This window comes from Convolutriloba macropyga, chromosome 10, assembly GCF_964194025.1.
Source record: "Convolutriloba macropyga chromosome 10, txConMacr16.3, whole genome shotgun sequence".
In the NCBI taxonomy this organism is placed as follows: domain Eukaryota; kingdom Metazoa; phylum Xenacoelomorpha; order Acoela; family Convolutidae; genus Convolutriloba; species Convolutriloba macropyga.
In genome coordinates this window covers 36,993,972-37,018,858 of record NC_134477.1, presented here as the reverse complement: position 1 = coordinate 37,018,858, position 24,887 = coordinate 36,993,972, and the positions used below count along the sequence as shown (strand labels likewise).

At 35.2% G+C, this 24,887-nt stretch overlaps 1 protein-coding gene across 1 annotated transcript in view; it reads left to right on the top strand.

Annotated features, from left to right (window-relative positions):
- Positions 1–482: 482 nt before the first annotated feature.
- Positions 483–24,887, top strand: part of LOC142347899 (proteasome subunit alpha type-5-like) — a 99,620-nt gene continuing 75,215 nt past the window's right edge. Inside the window, exons 1-2 of the mRNA XM_075399057.1 lie at positions 483–666; positions 7,643–7,769. Of these exons, the coding sequence (XP_075255172.1) occupies positions 571–666; positions 7,643–7,769 (223 nt within the window). The 5' untranslated portion in view covers positions 483–570. The remainder of the gene's footprint in view (positions 667–7,642; positions 7,770–24,887) is intronic.

Sequence of the window (24,887 nt, the reverse complement as noted above, 5' to 3'; positions counted from 1 at the left end):
TGCACATATCTAGAAGAATTAACTCCTTTGAGTCATACGTCTTCTAAAGTGAATTCAGGTTTTTGTTCAATGAATGGGCCTTTCGTTAGTTGTGCAAATTTGTTTCATCACATATCTCTCGTAGGTTTTCTTTCGTTATGATGCGTTATGATTCCATCTGTTTGATCCTCTTCTAAATGTATCGTTGAACCCCCCCCCCCCCCCACTGTTGCCCCTACCTCACTAAAAGCAAATGACGTGATGCTATCTTTTTAAGACGTTGCAACTGGAGTTTAACTCAGGCGACAAATATCGAAGACGAGATGACGCTAATTTTTTCAAAGATTAAGTTTGACATTTGGAAAACAATTTTACATGACACCGCAAATTTTGCAAAGCCTCCCAAGAGATAACATTAAAATTGAAACTTCTGAATCATGTTGGATGTTTTACTTAGTTAAAAGTCGTTCTGAGGAGTCGGTTCAAGTGTCTCTGAATGAGTTAATGATTACTTTGATTTTCAGAATAGTTTTGGCTTGAAGCTGCACGTATTGTTCTGGTGCAATTTGGATAAATCTGCTAGATTAAATTATGTTTCTGACCAGAACTGAGTATGACAGAGGCGTGAATACTTTTTCCCCCGAGGGACGACTGTTCCAAGTTGAATATGCCATTGAAGCTATCAAGGTCTGTACATCAGTGGCATTTTGGAGTCTCGCTTTGTATGCTCCAACGAAGTTGTGATCTCGTAATTATTTTCATTTTTAAGTTAATTCGAGGCTACACGTTAATTATTGTTATTATTATTATTATTATTATGGCTTTGTGACAATTTCACGGGGAGTATAAAACTGAAGAAACTGAAGAAAATGGAAAAACGATTAAGAAATTCCTTGAATGAGGACCAAGCAGAATTCGAAAGTAAAGTCTTTCAAGGTAGACGTTTTTCGGATCTTCAAAAATATCTCAAGTCAAGTCATAAAAGTAGTAGATACCCGGAAACAATGAAGTACAAGGATGTACAAACTAATGAAGATAAGAAAAAGTGTGCGTTTTTCAGTGAATTCTTTTCTAAAGTTTTCCTTTAAACCAATCAAATCAAGAAAAACTCCTTCGATAAACATCAGCACAATAAAATTGAAATAGACGAGAGTAAGGTCAAAGAAATCCTGTCAAAACAAACAAAGCCTGCGGCCCAGACAGGATAGGAAACACGGTACTAAAAAATCTGCCAGCCTTGTCTAAATCCTTTTTTCTGATTTTCAAAGCTGCCTTGAACAAAGGCTTTCTTCCATCCTACTGGAAAATCAGTGAAGTTGTACCAATATTTAAGGATGAGAATCGGGCACTGATTGAACAATACCGCCCTATTAGTTTCTTATGTAGCGTCTCAAAAGTATTAGAAAAACTAATTTTCGACGAACTATATGAAATTGTCAAAACAAAGCTAGAAGAATCACAACACGGATTTAGAATGCATAGATCAGTAGTAACCCAGATGATGCTTTTCCTAGACCTGTTGTATAATGAATTCGACGAAAAAGACAACGAAATTTTTGTACTTTACCTTGACTTCAAAAAAGCGTTCGATACAGTTCCTCACGATCTTCTGATTAACAAAGTGGAGAACCTGGGTGTAGGGGGAAATTTCTTAAAGATTGTAGCCAGTTACCTATCAAATAGAAAACAATACGTGAAAGTAAATGACTCGGAATCTGAAACTGTACCAGTAACCAGTGGTGTCCCCCAAGGATCTCTCCTAGGTCCCCTACTTTTCATAATATATATAAACGATCTTCCACAACAAACATCAAAATGCTCTGCGTTTGGATACGCAGATGATTTCAAGCTTGTATCAACAAATCCAGCAAATATACAAAGTGACCTGGAAAAAATCGAAAAATGGTGCCATAACAACAAAATGCAACTCAATGAAAGCAAATGTCACATCCTGCCGATTAAAGTAAACGAAAAAAACTGGCACTCCTTTATACTTAACTCTAAAACTCTCTCAAATAAAAGCGAGCAAAAAGATCTAGGTATAATTATGGCTACTAAGTTATCATGGAAAGCGAATATAAAGAAACGTCGTAGCAAAGCCTGGAAAGCGTTTTATTTCCTAAAACGAAACATATCAAACCTTGCATCGCAAACAACAAAACTCAATGCATATGTCGGCTACGTTATACCAGTCATAAGTTATGCCTCACAAGCATGGTTCGCGAATAAGACCGAAAGCAAAGACATCGAGTGCATTCAATGAAAAGCAACGTCGTGGATAATCAGTAACTGGGAAATTAGTTACAAGCAAAGACTGACCACACTGAAGTTGCTGCCATTGTCATATTACTTTGAATTGCATGATCTATTAACGCTCATCTCACTGCTTAAAGGATCTTACAATATAAAAATACCCATTAAAACAAACAATAATGAAGGGTTGTTAAGCACACGTCAAAACGAGCTAATAACAATTAATAAAACAAGAACAAGGAAGGCTGATGAAAACTTCTGGAAAAGAACCAGTTATTTACTAAATATGATACGAAAAGTAGGGAACGTCGATCTCGATCAAATTGATAAGAAATATTTAACAAAAATGTACTGGAACTACTTTTCAAAAGTTATTCGGAAGTCAACTTATGTTCCTGGGCTTTCAACTGCAGCTGTGGACATTGTAACCCGGTGCAGAAGCTCAGCTCAGTCGTTATATGAAGGGTGCAAACCCATGTGGAAAGACCCACAGAAGCCTAAACTCTCTCTCTCTCTATAAGTCCCGGATTTATAACATAGAATTTGCACGACAATTCTGGCACAGACACAAAAAGATCCAACTACAGAAATTATTCTCAGCCCATTTTTCATTGAAAAATTTCCACATTAATTCTAGAAGTCTTCCTTTCAAATTATTGTTGTCGAAGAAGTTAATTTTCCTTTGGATGATGTTCACCCGAAATCCAGTTCTATACCAAAAGTTGAGTCTCTGCGCTTCGTATCGAATCTCTGGCAGTATAACCCTAGATCTTATTCCGGCCCATTGAATAACATAATAGTTGCTCAAATCAACATCGTACTTTCCTGACACTGTGCTGCTAAAAAGTAGAAGATCTTTTAGGACTTTAAATTAGCGTGGTGGCAGTATATTGCTTTGATCAATAGCTTCTTTGCAACAATTTCTGTTTGTCATCCACTTCGTGACCTTTTTATTAAACCGCTCTAAAATTTGATACTCGTTTCGCTTTAGCTCCCAGCATTCAGATGCAAACATTAATGTCGGGCTTATAATAGCTCTATATAAGTGAACCTTAGTTTTCATGTAAATTTGCAGCTAGTGTTCCTTCGAATGAGATAAAACGCCTTCATTGCTTTCGCTATTTGATTCCGCACATTTTCTATCCAATTTAGGGTGTCGACTATAGTTAGCCCAAGATCTTTAACGGCCCTCTTCTTTTGGATCAAATTATTTTCTAGAGAGAGAACAACCTCCTCGACACGACTCCCGAAAGCAAATTGTGTAAAAGAGCACTTTTTGTAATTGAAAAGGAGGCAGTTTTGGACACTCCAGTTGTGGAGATTGTTTGGATCAACTTGCAGCTTGTCTAGACTGTCATTTTTGAAACAATGGATTAGTTTTAAATCATCTGCAAACAAGAGTGCCACAGACGAAAAGACTACAGTTGGCAGGTCGTTAATGTAGATCAGGAAAAGGAGAGGTCCCAGTACAGAGCCTTGAGGAACTCCGCAAGAGACCAGACGTTTCTCATATTGGTAGCCGTCAACATTTACGCTTTGTGTTCTGCCAGTCAGATAATCTTTATTAAGTAAAAAGAGACTTCGTGGTATATTCATCCTTGCTAACTTCTTCATCAAAACTGAATGCTTTATTTTGTCAGAGGCCTTAGAGAAATCAAACTGCAGTAGGAAACAACTCTTCTGATGCACTAAGATTTTCAAAGATTTTGGACAGACTCAAGATAAGCTGCAGGATTACAGACCTCCGCGGTACAAAACCAAATTGACAGGATGTAATGCTGTTCAACAAATGTTCTGAGAAAAACATGCAAAAATTTTTGGATGTAATCGGAGGCTATACGTTATATGACACTCTAGGAGGGGTTACAATGGGCGTAATCGGCTTTTAATAGAAAGCAGAGTTTGTGCGACGAGGTTCTCTCCCACAAAATTGTTACACTATTTTCCTATCCTATATATTAAACGCGTGAGCTCTAAAATGGGACAAAATTTTTGCATGTTTAAAGGGCCTCTCGAAGCGCATGTTTAGGAGCCGCATTGAGCAGCATGGTTAAGCGAACATTTTGAGAGAGGTCAATGACCTATAAGGCTCAAAGTAGATGGGTGAGAACCGAACCTGGGACAAAAGACACTGTTAATCAGGTGCAGTTACCACGAGGCTAAGAGGGCTTAAAATTGTGCTTGCCCAGAGGGCTGTTTTACTGTCCTTGGTACTACGTGTTTTTTAGTTGCTCACGAATTAAGTTTGAAGTTCTGCGTGTGTTTTTCTACAGAGTTTCAGCTGGACAGATTCTGCGCTATTCTAGAACGCTCTTAGCTTTCAACTAAGTTTTTCACGCTTTATTTTTTGATTCTTTTGTGATCTCAAATGCTCTCAATCTGAAATATGTTTATTGACACGATAAAAGCGATTTTGACAAACGGTGGTATGTAGTCGTTATAGCGCAGTTGTTAAGATGGAGGCCTGTTGTTCGAGAGCACTTCTTGCGACGCTAATTCGTTCTATGTTCCTGTGTGTGTTTGGGGGATGAAAATTGCTAGTCCTATATTAAATGCGTGAGCTCTAAAATGAGACAATTTTTCTGCATGTTTAAGAGGCCTCTGGAGGCGCGTGTTGAGCAGCATGGTTAAGCGAACATATCGAGAGAGGTCACTGACCTAAAAGGTTCAAAGTAGATGAAGAGAACCGAACCTGGGACAAAAGCCGGTTAGTCAGGTGCAGTTTCCACGATGCTAAGAGGGCTTGAAGGTATGCTCGCGCAGAGGGAGGATCTACTGTCCTGGTTACTACGTGTTTTTTAATTGTTCCACAACTGAGTTTGAAGTTCTTATTGTAAGCTTGTAACTCCTGTTTTTGTGCAAAGTTTTAGCCGTACAGATTCTGCGCTATTCTAGAACACTCTTAGCTTTCAACTGAATTTTTCACATTTCTGATTTTTGCGTGATCTCAAATGCTCTCAATCTGAAATATGTTTATTGATACGATATAAGCGATTGTAGCAAATTTAGTCGTTATAGCGCAGTTGGTAAGATGGATGACTGCTTTTCTGAGGGTCGGGGGTTCGAACCCGTGTCGGATACCCTCCCTTTTGTAGGCGTGAAAATTTTAAATCAACTCCATGCCGCCTGTTGTTCGAGAGTACTTTTCCGACGCTGATTTGTTTTGTTCCTGTGTGTTTGGGGATGAAAATTGCTAAACCTATCCGTTTGTAGACATGAAAATTTCTAAGCAACACCATGCGACGCGTGTTGTTTTATGTTCCCGTGTGTGTGTGTTTGGGGGATGAAAAATGGCAATTGTTTTCTCTTTGTAGCAATTCTTCTTTCCATTTGCTTGGTTTTTTTGTTTTTTTATTTCAAGCTTTTGAACGATCGTTTTTCGGAACTCACTTGGATTTTCCAGTTAGTATTGTTGCCTCAAGACGTATTTTAGAGCAATCATTTTGCTTGTCTTTCTTTCTTTCCCTCTATCTGTTTTTCTTTCTCTCGCTTTGTGTGTGTTTGTATGAGTGTGGGTGTGTGTATTTTTCGTCCTCTTTCTTGTTTCTCTCTCTCATTCTCTCCCTATCTCCTTTTTCCGTTTCTCTTTCTCTCTCCCTTTGTTTACTTCTCTATTTTTCTCTTCTCAAATTTAATGATCAAGAAAACCAATTGAGCAAATAGTCTCCCCACGAAACGGGAGGCAAAAACAGAATACACCAAGAGCTTCAAACAAACTGAATTGGAAAAATCAAACATTTTTCTCTGTCCTCCATAGGATAACCACAGGTTGAGTTTTATTTTATAGCTGTTGATTTGCAGTTCTCTTACCATTGTTCATAAAATCACTATGAAACTAAGTTTTGAGCAGTTTTAGTTGTTTTGTCAAATCTTCCTTTATTATATTAAACATCAGTCGCAATTGAGCACAATCGTTAACATTGCTCTTATCGTAACATTCAACCTAGCGCATAATCAATGCGTTTTGAGACGCGCTTTGCCATGCTATTTAAGCTCCCATTTTGCAAATTTTTTGCGCTCATTAATCATGTGGTATAGCAAAAACAACCGGGTCACAAACGCTCATGTCCAGAAATTTGCTGTGGAAAGAGCAAAGGACAAGTGCAATACGCATAGTTAGCGTAATTGGTGACACCTATGGCTGTTAAGCGAGGGATATGGGTTCGAGCCCGAGTCGGTGCGAAACAGAAACCTTAATTTTTTCAAACCTCTTATTCCTGTAAATGACTTTCTTGTTATGGTTCTGCGGGCCTGCTAGTGGTTTATGAACTGCATTTAATTGTGGGCTATGTATGCAATCTGTGAAATTGTTGTCCCCAATATCGTATAGGAACGGTTATTGAGGGAGGGGTAATGGGCTTTAAAAGCATTTAAGCGAATCGTACAATAAAAGCATTTCGTATTTTTCAAATTTATCAATAAAATGAAAATATACAAACATCAGCTGACAAAATTATTAAACAAAAGATAGACAAGTCTTTCAAAACAAACTACTAATGGCCAAAGTAGATCAGTCAAACTAACAGCTTCCCTTCTTCAGCGGGAGCTCCCATTGGAGCATCAACAATTTCGCGCCACCTAAGTGTCCTAGAGCCTCGAATGCAGAGGATAAACAAATAAGCAATCCCAGCTATAATAGTAATAATGCAGAATTTAGGAATACAAGTCAAAGGATTCAATATGCATTCAATGAGAGTCCTCTGTCATGCGGATGGTGTAACCCTCAGTTAAAAGTTTCCAACCCAAACCGGGGTGTCTCACAGCTAGTGGGTAAATTTCGAAGCTAATCCCCTCTGCTTCAACGTATTATTAATGTATTCCTAGTCTGTAACACAATTTCTGAGGTGACTGCTTCTTTTCAACAACCGGGAACTCGCAAAGATGCAAAACGAATGGATGGTTTTTAGTGCTTGTTACAAATCCGAGGGGGATAAGAATTATTTTGTATTTTATTGAAAGATCTAAAGGGTAAAAATAAAAATACATTTCCACCCCAGTTCCACCCCAGTTTTTGAAAAATGGATGAAGTTTTGTTGCCTTTTTGTGGTGTTCTGGTGTTATACAAATGGTATTTTTAAAAATATTACTGTAGTCACAATCTACGTACTTATTATTCCCAATTACTATCGCAATTATTGAGTTGAGCTGCTTAATTCCAATACTTGGATTTAAAAACGATGAAATCAAATTTATTTATGACTGCTAGGATCAGAGACTTTGCAAATTTAGGGAAAAACATTTTTCAGACTCAGGGCGATAAGGTTAGCAAAGCTTCACAAGCGTTTTTAACAAATAACTCAAGATTAATTTGTTAAGTTGGACTACCCTCAAACTTCTGGCTCTTGATTATATTTTACACTGATTTCCCCAACTGAATTCTGACATATAATTGATTGGGTATTCTTTTTAGCTGGGAAGCACTGCTATTGGAATCTGTACAGAAGAGGGCTGCGTCCTTGTCAGTGAAAAACGAATTACTTCTCCTCTATTGATATCGAGCAGTGTCCGCAAAATTCACGAAATTGAATCACATTTAGGTGAGCCAGCAAGTATTTTCCTTATCACCATAGTTTAACATTGTGTTACTTCTTTCTAAGGTTGATATATATTAGCGCACGTAGTTCCTCAATCCTCTCTGAAGTGACCTATTGTTAGACTTTGATAAACTATATATATAGGATTGCAAAGTTTTGAGAATAGTGTATATACCAATTGTCTTGCGTAAATAGATATTCAGGAACACAGCAATCAGAGCTGCGTTTGCGGATTCTAACGAATTCATTTTTGATAATAAATTTTGACGCAAAGTTTCATCGACATCTCTACGACAGTCAACTTTTCTTATTTAGTGATTCGGTTTTATTTTAAGCTCTTACGGAAATTTGTAGATGCAGAAATGTTATAGCGGATAAAAGCCAAACGATGGTAGCCATGATGGACTGAACAATGAGGGCTATTGGAATGTCTTTCTCGTGATTCGAAATATTTCAACTTTCTGGCCGCGTAATTTAATCGAAGTTTTCTACAATACTGTCATCCAAATAGCGGAAGTGTCTGCTTCCTTATCTCAAAAGTATGAAATGAGATTAAGTATTGCTGACTTGAATATGAATATTTCAAGTACTCTTGTTGGACTTCCATCATACTGATGTTAATTGGGATGCTCTTAAGTCTATCCATGACCAGGAGTAAAAACAACTATCTAATGATCTACTCCTTGAGATAATTCACCGCCCTGCAAATAAACGTGGTGCTTTGAATAATTTCTATTTAGTGTTAATTTTTTGGACTGTGAAGTGCTCAGTTTTGCATACTGGGATCACAATCTTATTGTTCCGACCCCTCTTGAGGGGGGGGACTATATACTCAAATGGGTTTTTTTTGTTCAGACAATTTTCGTTGATCGATATATTCATCGTAGAGAGTTGAGACTGGTATCATTAGACAGCTCGTCCAGCGTAGAATATGGAATTAAAAAGATTTTTTATTTTCGTTTTTGACAGGGAGTTATCGAGGTTTAAACTTCAGAGAAAATTAGAGTGAATTGCGTTGTTTTTATTCACATTTTCCGGAATTTTTGCCTAAATTTGTTGTGATAAATTTATTGTTGTGATAAACTTATTAAATAGTCTCCATGTGCACTCGGGAGGCTATTTAATTTCGTTTCAGCTTCTGATTGCAATCATTTACTGGATCAATAGAGGCCGGACATCTTTGGGTAGCCCCAGTTATTGGGGATTTCAGATTCCGGCGGAAGGTATTCTTTATCACTTGGCAAACCATACGAAGTCAAACCATACGAAGTCTAACCATATTTATTACTTGTCAAACCATACGAAGCCTCAGATAGGTTTCACTGGTATCTGACTTTTCGAAACCATACGAGACCTCAGATAGATTTCACTGGTATCTGACTACTTTTCTTGTACTTATTTATTTAGATATTATACAAGATTTATCTACGATTCCATATTTGGTATCAAGCATTTGGCGAGAGCATTCTCCGCATCTGCTTGATTGCTTCCCTACATTTGGCCATCCTAAATATTTTTCTTAGTCAAATATTTGGTGTGAGCGTTCTCCACATTTGTTTGACTAATTAGTTTAGGCCCCTAGCGGCCACTTCACTTAGTCCCCCTTTTACCCCAGGTTACAATAGTGCCCCCACCACCGCCGCCACCGCCCGAACCTCTCTGCAATATTTGTAACGAGCCTTGCAATGTACAATGGAGTGCATTTTGTGTCAAATGTAAAAAGATACATGTTCACTTTGGTTGTTTGGGAATTTCAAGTACTGCAAATATCAAAGGAATGATCTACTGGTCATGTGCTAGTTGTACTCCTAGCTTTACTGCAGAACTATCTGCGCTGGACAGAATTACGGCCGTTGAGAAAAAACTCGATTGTGTTGATTCTTTGATCCGCGAAGTGACAATGCTACGCAATGAGATAGCGTTGATAAAGAAACCGGTCGGAATTCCCTTTTCTAAAAGCTGCAAAAAGTGGACCCAGCAGGAATTGAAACGACAGCTCATCCAGTCATTACAGTGCGGCAGTAAACAATAAGAGAAAAGCTGATGATCTTGAATTTGAAACTGTACAGAGAAAAGTAAGATCAACTAAGGAGGTAAAAACGGGAACGAACACCAATCCAGCAGTCATCAAGGGTGTCAAAAAGCCCCCGAAGCGTCGTCATTTATATGTAGGTCGATTGAGTCAGAACAAAACAGCATCAGAAATGGAGGAGTACTGTACAGAAAATAACGTCGAACTACTTCACATTCGCCAAATTTCGAAGTCAGAGGCTCACCTGGAAGCCTTCCATTGTCTATTTAAATTTGATTACCTGATTTCTGGCCTGAAAACGTTACGGTGTCAAGATTTTACCTGAATGAAGCCGCCCGTGATTGGCTAAAAAAAGTGGATCAAAATTGACTACTAGTCAGTCCTCCATTAAGACAAAGATCGATAAAACAAAGATCGACGAAACAAAGATCTACAGAACTAAACATTTGTCTACATAATGTACGATCTATCAGGAACAAAACGAAAGATGTAAATGCCCTCTTGGAAGTAAATGAAATTAGTTTGGGAGTATTTATAGATGCGTGGATTACGAACAACTCAGATGACGATTTTATTCTAAAGCAGTGTTGTCCCCCGGGGTTTCTTTTCTATAGTGCACTAAGGGTGAATAAAAGAGGAGGTGGAATTTGCCTCTTTTACAGATATAATATCCATTTGGAAAATTTTGAAAATTTTACCTCTGAATTTTTTGAATGCTGTTATGCCTCTTTAACTCTTGGAGCTATTTAGTGATCGCTGTTTATCGACCACCTCTATTAAATGTTAAATCTTTCATTGATTACTTTACTGTTCTTTTTGAAGAGAAAAGGCTACAATTCGACAAGATTGTTCTCCTGGGTGATTTTAACATTTCACTAAATGTAAATAACGATGCATCAAAAATGTGGAACTCATTTTTTGAAGATTTCGGCCTGACTCAGTACGTCTCTGAGAAAACGCATAGAAGTGGCGGGATTCTTGACCATATTATTGTGTCAAATAATATTTCAATTAATGTTAAATCGAATAGCTTCATTACTTCTTCGGACCATTCGTTTATTTGTTTCTCGCTCAGCAGTGCGAAACAACGCAAATCTCAACAACGTTTGATGTATAGAAATTGGAAGAAGTTTGACTCTGATGTTTTTATTAAGTTATTTAAGTCGTGCATAAAGTTCGATGTTGCCTCAAGTATTGATGAAGCATGGGATATGTATCTTAAGGTTTGAGGAGAATATTTTGGATTCCGTTCTACCACTCAAAATAAAAACATTTACTAAGCATCAATGCCCATTCTTTGACGATGAGCTGTTGAGATTGAAACGAAAGAAGAGAAAAGCAGAGCGTAAATACAGAATGTGGAAGTTATCTGTACTGAAATCTGAATACGAAAATGTAACACATATGTATTTTGAAAAATTCTTAGAGAAGCGTAGATTGTACATAGAGAATGCGTTGATGGAAAATTGTAGCCGTAAAAAGTGTGCCACTGGTCAAGATGTAGAACAGCTCCCGAAATATGAAAACAAAAAACAGCTTGCAAACGACTTCAACGAGTTCTTTATATCTAAAGTGAAAAGTATTATTGCATCGATTCCGACTGCGATAAGTCCAGAAATTCTGAAAACTGAAGTTAACTCAATGTATTCGTTCACAGAGTTGTCGATAAGTCATCTTAGAGATTTAATTTCGGCGTCGTCAAACAGTACTTCTCCACTGGACATCATTCCAACACATCTTGTAAAGTCATTTTCAGATCATTGTTTTCTCGACCTCCTGAAACTTTTTAATCTTTCGCTGAAGGCGGGATATTTCCCCCAGTCCTTTAAACTGGCCATTGTTAGGCCCCACTTGAAGCAAGCAAATTCTGACAATGAAGATTTTTCCAATTATCGACCTATATCGAACCTAAGTTACATTTCAGAACTATTAGAACGGGCGGCTTTCATACAAATGCGTGAACACCTTGAAAAGAATAGTCTCTTAAGCAAATACCAAAGTGCCTACAGGAAGTTTTTTCTACAGAAACAGCGCTGACTAAGGTTAGAAATGATTTGCTCCTCAATTTAGATAGGACAAAGAGCACTTTTTTTATTGGACTTGTTCTATCAGCTGCCTTTGACACTCTCGACCATGAATTACTTCTTTCAATTCTTGAAACAATTTTGGGTTTCAAAGATAAAGTGCTTAGCCTTTTAAATAGTTATCTGAGTAGTAGATCTCAAAAAGTGTTGATTGATGGTGAATTTTCGATGCCAGGAACTATAAAAACGGGTGTTCCTCAAGGATCTATTCTAGGTCCCGTTATTTTTTCATGCTATCTTGTTCATCTGGGGGTTCTGTTTGAACGTCTTGATGTCAATTATCATTTTTATGCCGATGACACTGTTATCTATTATCTATTTTGTTTACCGTACTTCGATAAATCAGGGGGTTTTTGATTTGATACTTACGACTCTCCAAAAGTGGTTCAGTGGTGCTAAACTCCGATTAAACTCGAATAAAACTGAATACATGTTTGTTAGTAGAAAGAATAGTTTAAATTGCGATATTGAACTTCCAAACGGATGCCAATTTTTCGAACAATGTTACTTTATTGGGCTTCAACTTAGATTCCAGACTTTCATATGCGAAACAAGTTTGTTCCGTGTGCCGTAGATGTTACTATTTCCTGCGAAAAATTTAATCCATCAGAGATACAGTCGACAGAAAGTCGTTGATCGAATTAGTTCGGGCAATGATTCTCTCGCGACTAGATTACTGCAACTCACTGTACTATGGACTACCTGTGAATATTATACAGAAATTACAGCGTATAATGAACTCAGCATGTCGTCTCATTTTTAGGTTATCACCTGGTTCACAAACAGCAAATTATATCAAAGAGCTTCATTGGCTACCCATGAAACAACGTATCCTCTAAAAAATTCTACTTTTTGGTCACCGCTTAGTTCACCATCTGTGGAAAATTCCGATGTATCTGGGCGCATTAGTTTTCCGAAATGATGTGACTAGATGCCAATATGCATACAATTTGAAGGTTCCTAATGTCACAACTGCATTTGGGCGAAGATCCTTCAGTTTTGCTGTTCCTTTCGAATGGAATAATTTGACTTTTGAGATGAAACTAATACCCCATGAGTTGGATTATCGCAAAAAACATTTTTATTTAAATTTCGATTTTGAAAGCACTTTTGAGTTTTGGTGCAGAATAATAATAATAATAATAATAATAATAATAATAATAATAATAATAATAATAAATTTCGTCAATTTTGCTAAAATTTAAAATCTTTAAGAATAGTTTTGTTGATGTTATTTTTAAAGACGAAAAAGTATTGTTGATTATTTTTCTTTAATTTTTTTTGTCAAAAATTTGGGCTAAATATTTCAAAATTCAGCTTTTTCATCAAAAACAGCACGAAATAAATTTTTTTAGTCCACTTTGATTGAATTTGCCGGAAGAACGCCCCCAAACAACACTGATACGATCTTTGTAGACTCAAATGGGGGCTATTCCTGCTCTAACTTCTGTTGAGAGGTTTATGTAATAAAAATTTTGCAATTTTTTGCTAACTTGATTATCAAAAACGCAGAATTTTGTTTTGAGTTTATTAATAATTTATCTATATCTATAACATTCGAAAAATTGAGTGTTCCTAATGGACGAAAAGAAATAGCAGGGGCAGTTTTGGATCAATCTTGGATTGTTACATTCCAAAAAGATTTCGGATTGTAATCACTCGCTCTTTTTAAAAAAAATTGATCTTTTTTATATTAAATAAAAGAACAGAGCATATCAAATCAAAGCCCCGGTATGATAAGTCCAATTGGCTTCCTAAACATCTCCAAGCTAATGCTTTTTTTTACTTGAAAGCTTAGCGTCGTTTTGACTTTTAAAAATAATTGATGTTTAAATAAATAATGGCTTATTGAAATTTTTTCTCTATTTTTTTTGTTAATTTGGTCAATTTGTAGCTCAGTGTCAGCAAAGAAAGGATAATTCTTTTTTCTACTGATTTAAAATTTAAGCTAATGCGGTTTGAAGCCTGAAATTTTTGTTTTCTGGCTTTGATACTGCCAGATTTGAGATTCTTTTCATTTTTCAGATATTTGCCAGTTTTTCACGTTTTGCAGTTTTGTCACAGTATCGCATTAATGAAAGTTATCATATCAAATTATTTGCATTCAAACTAGGGCACAATCGATCAGAATAAAATCCTGAAAGATTTAGATTATCGTTTTAACGGCTTCGATACTTTTTTCTTGAAGATTTTAAGAATTTATTTGAAATTTTTAATTTTGTCTTTTTTTGTCGTTTTTACTTTGTCGATTTAGTTGTATGAAATTTTCTGTATAATGACAGGTTCTATTGGTTTTTCTTGGAAAAATAGATGAGCCGATATTCTGATATTAGTAGATAGCTGATGGCTTTCATGACTTTGAAACACATTGTTTTCCAAATTACAAGAAAAACTTTTTAACTTTGCAATTTTGTTCTTTTTTTGTCTTTGTTGCCTGTTCTCATTAATTACAGGTCAAATGTGAAATTATTGGTGTCAGGTGAAGGTGTCAAATGGGATTGGTGTCACAAAATCTAATATTTTTGGAGAATTCGTTATGACATTACTGACTTCGACACCGGCTTCAACAAAAAAAGTAAAATAATTTGATTTTTGTCTAATTTGAAGTTCTTTTTGTAGACGCAAGACATATTCTGGATAATTGCAGGCCTCAAGGGCTTTCTTTGGACGAATAAACGAACGTCTTTAAATATTTGTTTTTCTAATTAACGGCTTTCATTACTTTGGAAGTAATTTTGTTTCGGCAAAAAAATCAAAAGTTTTACTTAATTTTGCACCTTTTTTTCTTTCTTTGTCTATTTGTTACCTGGTCTCATTAATAAAAGGCCACTTACGACATTATCGGTGTTTGAAGAAGGCGCAATTGGACATATTTTGAGGGCCAAAATAGGGCTTCACATCTTCGACAGCGTTTTCTGGCAAATTTTAATTGAATTTTCGTTTGTTGTCATTTTGTTGTTCTATTTAGCCGCATAAAGAATTGAATAAGGACAGGTCTTAATGCCCTTCTATAGAAGCTTTGAAAATCGTATAACTTTAGGATATTTTACTTGATTTTTAATGGTTTTCATTACTTTGATGTTAATTGTTTTAATAAAAAACAAGCGAATTTTATAACTTTACTGTTTTTGTTCTTTTTGTCTAATTGTTACCAAACCTTTTTATGGACTGTTCCCATATCTTTTCTGGTGATTTATTAGTTATTTTGTTTAGTTTCATTTTTATCTGATGATATGTTGACTTTGTTATTAAGTTCTGTTTTTTAAAACGGACATAAATTTTTGATGTAATTAATGTTTGTTGTTGTTGTTTGATTTTGCTGTTTGTCTTAACTCGCTTTCTTAATATTGGCATATCTCATCAATCTAGTGCATGATATTTTTTTACTCCACTGAGTTATTTTGGAGGCTATGATTTCGTTCATACACTATTTCTTTCAAAAAAATACTTTGGTTTTTGTGTTTTTTTTTGTTCTTTTGGGTGTTTTGGTATTCCCAAAAATTATTTTTGTGTTTTTCTATCTGTTCCTTATTTGGTAGACAACTATGCCAAAATTGTGGTTGAGATGGGTCGGAACCTTATGCGCGATCGCACATTGCCGAGCCTCCTTTTCTTTAATATATGCCTAAAAGAGTTCCTGTACTTTGATTTTATCCGATCTTTCACTCCGTAGATCAAAAAGTTATCTTTCAAGACCCCTTATTATCAGTTGCTGCAAAGGCGACTGACGAAAACGATTTTTCCTAGTTTAAACAAAATTAACAGGCCTGCAATCGCAATTCAATTGCAGAAGTTGTTCAAGTGAAGAACAAATTCATAGCATAGAAAAATCAAAAGTTGTTTTTTGTTGACAGCAAGAAAAAACAAAAAGATTCATGAAAAAAGTAACAAAACCGGACGAAAACCAAATAGCAGAAATTAGTGGAAAATGGAAAAATTGAGTGAAAAAAGAATCTGAGTGTCTAAATGAAAGTAGAGCGATTGATGTGTTTGTATGTGAGTGTGGAAAAAAGTTCTGAAAATAGAGAAAAACTGAGAGACAGAAAAAGAGACACAAAGCAAGAACAATTTGCCGAACGAGACAAAAAAAATTCTTGAAGGCTGAGAGAATAGAAACTGGAAATATGAAGTCATAAATGCTGACAAAAAGAGCTCAATCTGAAAGAGAGCATTTCAATTATAATAATGAAAGAAAAACATAAGAGAAGAGACATTTAAGACAGGAAGATTAAAACGACAGACAGTAATGGCAACCGTAATAAGAAATATAATGGACAATGAAAAAACGCAGATTATAAAATGAAAAAAGAAGTGAAAGAGAAAGAAAAATGGAAAGCACAAGAAAGATCAATAAAAGTAGCAAAAGAGATGATAAAGAAAGCAAAATAACGAATGGAAGGTACAAAGACCGAAAAGAGTTGATAAAATGTATAGAAGTAGAGATTGTGAGACAGAAAAAGTGCCCATGCAAAAGGGAACACTGGGGCAGATTAAAACAAGTAAGACGAAGAAGAGAAAAAAATTGGAGAAAAACAGGACACGGAGAACGAAATCAAGAACAGTGAAAACGGCAAACAAGAGGTGAAGGGGAAGACAAAAAAGCAGAGAAAAAATATAATACTGATGAAGCAAGAAGACCAAAAATGAGAACAAAAGTTCTTGATAAACAAAAATTTTTAAAGTATGAATTGGAAATGAAAGAGAAATATAAGTAAAGACAAGATTTTAAAGTAGAGAAAAAAGCAAAGAAAAAGAAAGTTCATCAGAAACAAAAAAACGAAAAAAGATAAAGATTGAAAAGAAGGAAAAAATCAAGCTGGAACAAAAGCAAGAAAAAAAACGAGAACAAGAAGAGGTAAGTGTTCAGATAATAAAAGATCTGCTCTGAAAAGAAATTAGTCGATAAATATTAAAGAAAAATATGAGAAAAATCAAAAGGAAAGAAAAACAGATTAAAAACAATAAACATACCCGGCAGATTGCCCAAAGATAGCCGCCATTTGTTCTCATAAACCTAATTCGGATTGAAAAAAACAAAGAAATAAAAATTGGTCTTAAAAATATTTTTAGATGTCACGTCGTAGTTGTATATAATTTTTTTGTAACATGGTTTTCGCTGCTCATCAGCCTAAATTTATAGACAACGCTTCCTAAGTGCCCTTCTCCCTTCAGCCATCGGCCTGTTTTGCAGATTTCGTTTTCGGTCGTTGACCATTTCCTTCTTCTGGGCATTTTCGGTCATTGACCTCTTATGGATCACTTTGGAACTTTCCTCTAGTTTGAAATCCAAAATTATAGGATATAGCGGGCAGATTGCCGGAATAGCTGCGAAATAGACTTGTCCAGCGAGAAACAGATGCAGCAGTTAGTTGAAAAAGCTAGCACTGCCGCCTAAAAACAATGGGGTGTGCTTATTTCAAAGAAAAAATTTGGGCACAAGTTTGAACAGTCCAGAGGTTTGAACCCGTGATCTGCAGCGTCAGATACCAAATTGAGTGAAAAAAGAATCTGAGTGTCTAAATGAAAGTAGAGCGATTGATGTTTTTGTATGTGAGTGTGGAAAAAAGTTCTGAAAATAGAGAAAAATTGAGAGACAGAAAAAGAGACACAAAGCAAGAGCAATTTGCCGAACGAGACAAAAAAATTCTTGAAGGCTGAGAAAATAGAAACTGGAAATATGAAGCCATAAATGCTGACAAAAAGAGCTCAATCTGAAAGAGAGCATTTCAATTATAATAATGAAAGAAAAACATAAGAGAAGAGACATTTAAGACAGCAAGATTAAAACGACAGACAGTAATGGCAACCGTAATAAGAAATGTAATGGACAATGAAAAAACGCAGATTATAAAATGAAAAAAAGTGAAAGAGAAAGAAAAATGGAAAGCACAAGAAAGATCAATAAAAGTAGCAAAAGAGATGATAAAGAAAGCAAAATAACGAATGGAAGGTACAAAGACCGAAAAGAGTTGATAAAATGTATAGAAGTAGAGATTGTGAGACAGAAAAAGTGCCCATGCAAAAGGGAACACTGGGGCAGATTAAATCAAGTAAGACGAAGAAGAGAAAAAAATTGTAGAAAAACAGGACACGGAGAACGAAATCAAGAACAGTGAAAACGGCAAACAAGAGGTGAAGGGGAAGACAAAAAAAGCAGAGAAAAAATATAATACTGATGAAGCAATAAGACCAAAAATGAGAACAAAAGTTCTTGATAAACAACAATTTTTAAAGTATGAATTGGAAATGAAAGAGAAATATAAGTAAAGACAAGATTTTAAAGTAGAGAAAAAAGCAAAGAAATAGAAAGTTCATCAGAAACAAAAAAACGAAAAAAGATAAAGATTGAAAAGAAGGAAAAAATCAAGCTGGAACAAAAGCAAGAAAAAAAACGAGAACAAGAAGAGGTAAGTGTTCAGATAATAAAAGATCTGCTCTGAAAAGAAATTAGTCGATAAATATTAAAGAAAAATATGAGAAAAATCAAAAGGAAAGAAAAACAGATTAAAAACAATGAACATACCCGGCAGATTGCCCAAAAATAGCCGCCATTTGTTCTCATAAACCTAATTCGGATTGAAAAAAACAAAGAAATAAAAATTGGTCTTAAAAATATTTTTAGATGTCACGTCGTAGTTGTATATGATTTTTTTGTAACATGGTTTTCGCTGCTCATCAGCCTAAATTTATAGACAACGCTTCCTAAGTGCCCTTCTCCCTTCAGCCATCGGCCTGTTTTGCAGATTTCGTTTTCGGTCGTTGACCATTTCCTTCTTCTGGGCATTTTCGGTCATTGACCTCTTATGGATCACTTTGGAACTTTCCTCTAGTTTGAAATCCAAAATTATAGGATATAGCGGGCAGATTGCCGGAATAGCTGCGAAATAGACTTGTCCAGCGAGAAACAGATGCAGCAGTTAGTTGAAAAAGCTAGCACTGCCGCCTAAAAACAATGGGGTGTGCTTATTTCAAAGAAAAAATTTGGGCACAAGTTTGATTAGTCCAGAGGTTTGAACCCGTGATCTGCAGCGTCAGATACCAAATTGAGTGAAAAAAGAATCTGAGTGTCTAAATGAAAGTAGAGCGGTTGATGTGTTTGTATGTGAGTGTGGAAAAAAGTTCTGAAAATAGAGAAAAATTGAGAGACAGAAAAAGAGACACAAAGCAAGAGCAATTTGCCGAACGAGACAAAATTCTTGAAGGCTGAGAAAATAGAAACTGGAAATATGAAGCCATAAATGCTGACAAAAAGAGCTCAATCAGAAAGAGAGCATTTCAATTATAATAATGAAAGAAAAACATAAGAGGAGACATTTAAGACAGGAAGATTAAAACGACAGACAGTAATGGCAACCGTAATAAGAAATATAATGGAAAATGAAAAAACGCAGATTATAAAATGAAAAAAAAGTGAAAGAGAAAGAAAAATGGAAAGCACAAGAAAGATCAATAAAAGTAGCAAAAGAGATGATAAAGAAAGCAAAATAACGAATGGAAGGTACAAAGACCGAAAAGAGTTGATAAAATGTATAGAAGTAGAGATTGTGAGACAGAAAAAGTGCCCATGTAAAAGGGAACACTGGGGCAGATTAAATCAAGTAAGACGAAGAAGAGAAAAAAATTGGAGAAAAACAGGACACGGAGAACGAAATCAAGAACAGTGAAAACGGCAAACAAGAGGTGAAGGGGAAGACAAAAAAGCAGAGAAAAAATATAATACTGATGAAGCAATAAGACCAAAAATGAGAACAAAAGTTCTTGATAAACAACAATTTTTAAAGTATGAATTGGAAATGAAAGAGAAATATAAGTAAAGACAAGATTTTAAAGTAGAGAAAAAAGCAAAGAAAAAGAAAGTTCATCAGAAACAAAAAAACGAAAAAAGATAAAGATTGAAAAGAAGGAAAAAATCAAGCTGGAACAAAAGCAAGAAAAAAAAAAACGAGAACAAGAAGAGGTAAGTGTTCAGATAATAAAAGATCTGCTCTGAAAAGAAATTAGTCGATAAATATTAAAGAAAAATATGAGAAAAATCAAAAGGAAAGAAAAACAGATTAAAAACAATAAACATACCCGGCAGATTGCCCAAAAATAGCCGCCATTTGTTCTCATAAACCTAATTCGGATTGAAAAAACAAAGAAATAAAAATTGGTCTTAAAAATATTTTTAGATGTCACGTCGTAGTTGTATATAATTTTTTTTGTAACATGGTTTTCGCTGCTCATCAGCCTGAAATTATAGACAACGCTTCCTAAGTGCCCTTCTCCCTTCAGCCATCGGCCTGTTTTGCAGATTTCGTTTTCGGTCGTTGACCATTTCCTTCTTCTGGGCATTTTCGGTCATTGACCTCTTATGGATCACTTTGGAACTTTCCTCTAGTTTGAAATCCAAAATTATAGGATATAGCGGGCAGATTGCCGGAATAGCTGCGAAATAGACTTGTCCAGCGAGAAACAGATGCAGCAGTTAGTTGAAAAAGCTAGCACTGCCGCCTAAAAAAACAATGGGGTGTGCTTATTTCAAAGAAAAAATTTGGGCACAAGTTTGAACAGTCCAGAGGTTTGAACCCGTGATCTGCAGCGTCAGATACCAAATTGAGTGAAAAAAGAATCTGAGTGTCTAAATGAAAGTAGAGCGATTGATGTGTTTGTATGTGAATGTGGAAAAAAGTTCTGAAAATAGAGAAAAATTGAGAGACAGAAAAAGAGACACAAAGCAAGAGCAATTTGCCGAACGAGACAAAAAAATTCTTGAAGGCTGAGAAAATAGAAACTGGAAATATGAAGCCATAAATGCTGACAAAAAGAGCTCAATCTGAAAGAGAGCATTTCAATTATAATAATGAAAGAAAAACATAAGAGAAGAGACATTTAAGACAGGAAGATTAAAACGACAGACAGTAATGGCAACCGTAATAAGAAATATAATGGACAATGAAAAAACGCAGATTATAAAATGAAAAAAAAGTGAAAGAGAAAGAAAATGGAAAGCACAAGAAAGATCAATAAAAGTAGCAAAAGAGATGATAAAGAAAGCAAAATAACGAATGGAAGGTACAAAGACCGAAAAGAGTTGATTAAATGTATAAAAGTAGAGATTGTGAGACAGAAAAAGTGCCCATGCAAAAGGGAACACTGGGGCAGATTAAATCAAGTAAGACGAAGAAGAGAAAAAAATTGGAGAAAAACAGGACACGGAGAACGAAATCAAGAACAGTGAAAACGGCAAACAAGAGGTGAAGGGGAAGACAAAAAAGCAGAGAAAAATATAATACTGATGAAGCAATAAGACCAAAAATGAGAACAAAAGTTCTTGATAAACAACAATTTTTAAAGTATGAATTGGAAATGAAAGAGAAATATAAGTAAAGACAAGATTTTAAAGTAGAGAAAAAAGCAAAGAAAAAGAAAGTTCATCAGAAACAAAAAAACGAAAAAAGATAAAGATTGAAAAGAAGGAAAAAATCAAGCTGGAACAAAAGCAAGAAAAAAAACGAGAACAAGAAGAGGTAAGGGTTCAGATAATAAAAGATCTGCTCTGAAAAGAAATTAGTCGATAAATATTAAAGAAAAATATGAGAAAAATCAAAAGGAAAGAAAAACAGATTAAAAACAATAAACATACCCGGCAGATTGCCCAAAAATAGCCGCCATTTTTTCTCATAAACCTAATTCGGATTGAAAAAAACAAAGAAATAAAAATTGGTCTTAAAAATATTTTTAGATGTCACGTCGTAGTTGTATATAATTTTTTTGTAACATGGTTTTCGCTGCTCATCAGCCTAAATTTATAGACAACGCTTCCTAAGTGCCCTTCTCCCTTCAGTCATCGGCCTGTTTTGCAGATTTCGTTTTCGGTCGTTGACCATTTCCTTCTGGGCAATTTCGGTCATTGACCTCTTCTGGATCACTTTTTGGAACTTTCCTCTAGTTTGAAATCCAAAATTATGGGATATAGCGGTTAGATTGCCGGAATAGCTGCGAAATAGACTTGTCCAGCTAGAAACAGATGCAGCAGTTAGTTGAAAAAGCTAGCACTGCCGCCTAAAAACAAAGGGGTGTGCTTATTTCAGTGAAAACATTTGGGCACAAGTTTGAACAGTCCAGAGATTTGAACCCGTGATCTGCAGCGTCAGATACCAAGGCATTATCCACTAGGCGAACAGGCCTTTGTGCTCTTTTATCTTAAAATCTACTTTGTTTTTAGTAACTTTGTTTTAGCAATTTTGATTTAGTTCTGAAGAGGAGCAATTTCGGTCAGGCGGAGAGCAGAAAATCATGTTATTATTTTTGTTTTAACAACTCTGTTTTAGGTCTGAATAAGAGCAATTTAGGTCAGGCGGAGAGCAAGAAATCAAGCGTGAAATATGCACTTAAAAAGTCAAGAGGCAGTGTTCTAGAACAAAACAGTGTCAGGCGATGAAACAAAAAAATAGCAAGACAAGCCCAGAGATTTTAAAGTAGAAAAGAGAAAAAGCAATGCAAAAAAAACAAAAAAAGAGTAAACAAAGCATTAAAAAATAAGAAAGCAAATAAGAAAATAAACGAAAAGTGAGAAAGATAATGAATGGTTCAAGAGTAGTGGATAAAACAAGGGATTCAACCACCAGTAAAATTTGTCCCTTTCTCCTAACGCTAATCGCGCATGTCGAATCAGGCCAAATTTTACTGTTTGTTGAATCCCTTGTTTTATCCACTACTATATTCACCAGTATAAATACATACTACACGCACAATTTTGTGTACAAAAATGTACATAGCTAGTATAATTTATGCAATTCATACACTAATATCCAAAAGTTCTCAAAGCTAGATTTAAGCCTAATTTCATATCTAATATGCCAAACTATACTGAAATAAATCAGGTTAATCATCTCACAAAGTTTTTTTTCAATAGAATCGGATGGATTGAAAATAACTCAAAATTGCTTAGAACTGGATAATAAGAAACAAGTTTCTTTAAAATTTTGACTTTAACCAGGAGACGATTGATCTATGATGTTTAACTGAGTGATTCTATGTACCTGGTTACATTTTTGAGCCGAGTCTTGGGAGGTCTTGTTAAAAGGTTGACTCGCCTTTACCACTCTACGGCAGTACTGCTCGACCTTTCTTAATGGCAACTGTGGGGGAGGGTGCAACTACAGAATGCTTGAACACTTTTAATTTTAATTATTAGGCTGACTGAAGTCTAATATTAAACTGACTGAACAATATTAATGTATCATTTGTAGGGATATCAATATTAATATTAATATTAAATATATTTCTGAATAATCAATCACTCATTTATCGTTCATGAAAATTGTAATTCGGTCATGCACCTAGATTGTAGCTGGCTATCCTTCTGAACTTCTGCCAAAAACATTGTTGGGAACTTTTTCCATTCTGAGTAGTAGTCTGTTGAGACTAGGATTCTCGGATAGCTTTCACACGCCTGAGAGAAGTTGATATAACTCTGGATGGTAGAGTAGGAATATCCTTTATCGTTCAGCAGTTGTTTCCAAGGAATTCCTTATTGTTTTCTTGATGGTCTTGTTTCACTTTCCCCATATGTATCCTCTGTCAGAAATTGTCAGTAGATATGAACGATTCAGCTTTTCCTCCTTGTTATTGACTGTGGTGAGATAAGGCTCAAATTCACCAATATTGAATGAACTCCTGAGTTTATTGTGGAAAGATAAATATTCCGGCACATTCACTTCAAACTTGTCCAGTGTTTCCTGATGCTCGTATTAGTTCGTTTTCCAGTCTCACTTTCATGTTCGGCGGTTTTGTCGGGTATGCATTTGTTCTCCTTACAAAATGTAATCATTTGATTTGTTAAATTAGTCAACTCGTTTATATTTTCTTCAGATAAAGAAGTGCATGATAAAGCTCCAGTTATTAAAGTCTCGTCGAATGACAAAAATTGTTTAAAATTTTTCGCTAGTTTTTGTAGTGAAGTGAAACTCATGATGAATAGCCAAAAAATGCTGTGGAGAATAAAGGTCCCCACGTGGAGAATTATTCTAGAACATTCTTTTTTCTAGAATATTCTGACATGATTTTTAAGTTAAAATTAGTTATCATTTCCCAAGTAATTACATGTTTTAAAGTAAAATAATAATTAAATCCTTCTATTAAATTGAATGATTTGTATAATCTATTAAAAATTAAATAAAGATTTTAATAAATACTCACTTTACTAGCTAATTTTTAAGGGTATCTTATATTCGAAATTTTCATTTAATTTCACTTTGTTAGTGGTGGTGGCTTTCTTTGTCAATGGCGGCGGCCATTTTAGCATGACATGCACTTTTCATTCGATCTACTAAGCAGTGTAATGCGATGTTAAACCAAGCTTGTTGACTTCTTATACTATTAGCGGTTGTTAAATATGAAAGAAAGCGAACAATAATAGCACAGTCAAAAACACTGAGATGGGTGGAAACACAGTGATTAGTGTTTTTCTATGTCTTCTTGAATTTTATACTTATAAACATGCTCTCTGAATTGATTTCTAGTGTGACCATATCTATATTTATGAAGATACATAGTCAATATTTCCTATTTCTAAATCTATATAATGATATATGTTTATACAGACACCAATCTTATGATCTCAAACATAAGGAACTATTGGAGAAAATGTTTGAGTCTGAAGAAGAAGAAATCTTGGAGAGGGTGTATAATCCGGATGAAGATGATTATATTATTAAAACTAGGGCTAAAACTAAAACAGAAACTAAATCAGAAACTGAAACTGAAAGCAATATCTATTCTAAGATTAGGTTTATATGTAAAGAATGTCATGAAGAATTTAGAAAGAAGCTCTAACTACTCATTCATATAGTCACAATCGCATGTATCTAGAAAACACATACGACTTCGATATAAACTCAAGTCAGAACATGAGAGAATTTTATATTACTGATAAAGGTGGGAATTACATTGAAGATATAGATGAAGCAACTAATTACTCTTTAGAAGAAATTAAAAACTGTTACCAGTTTCGTAAAGTTA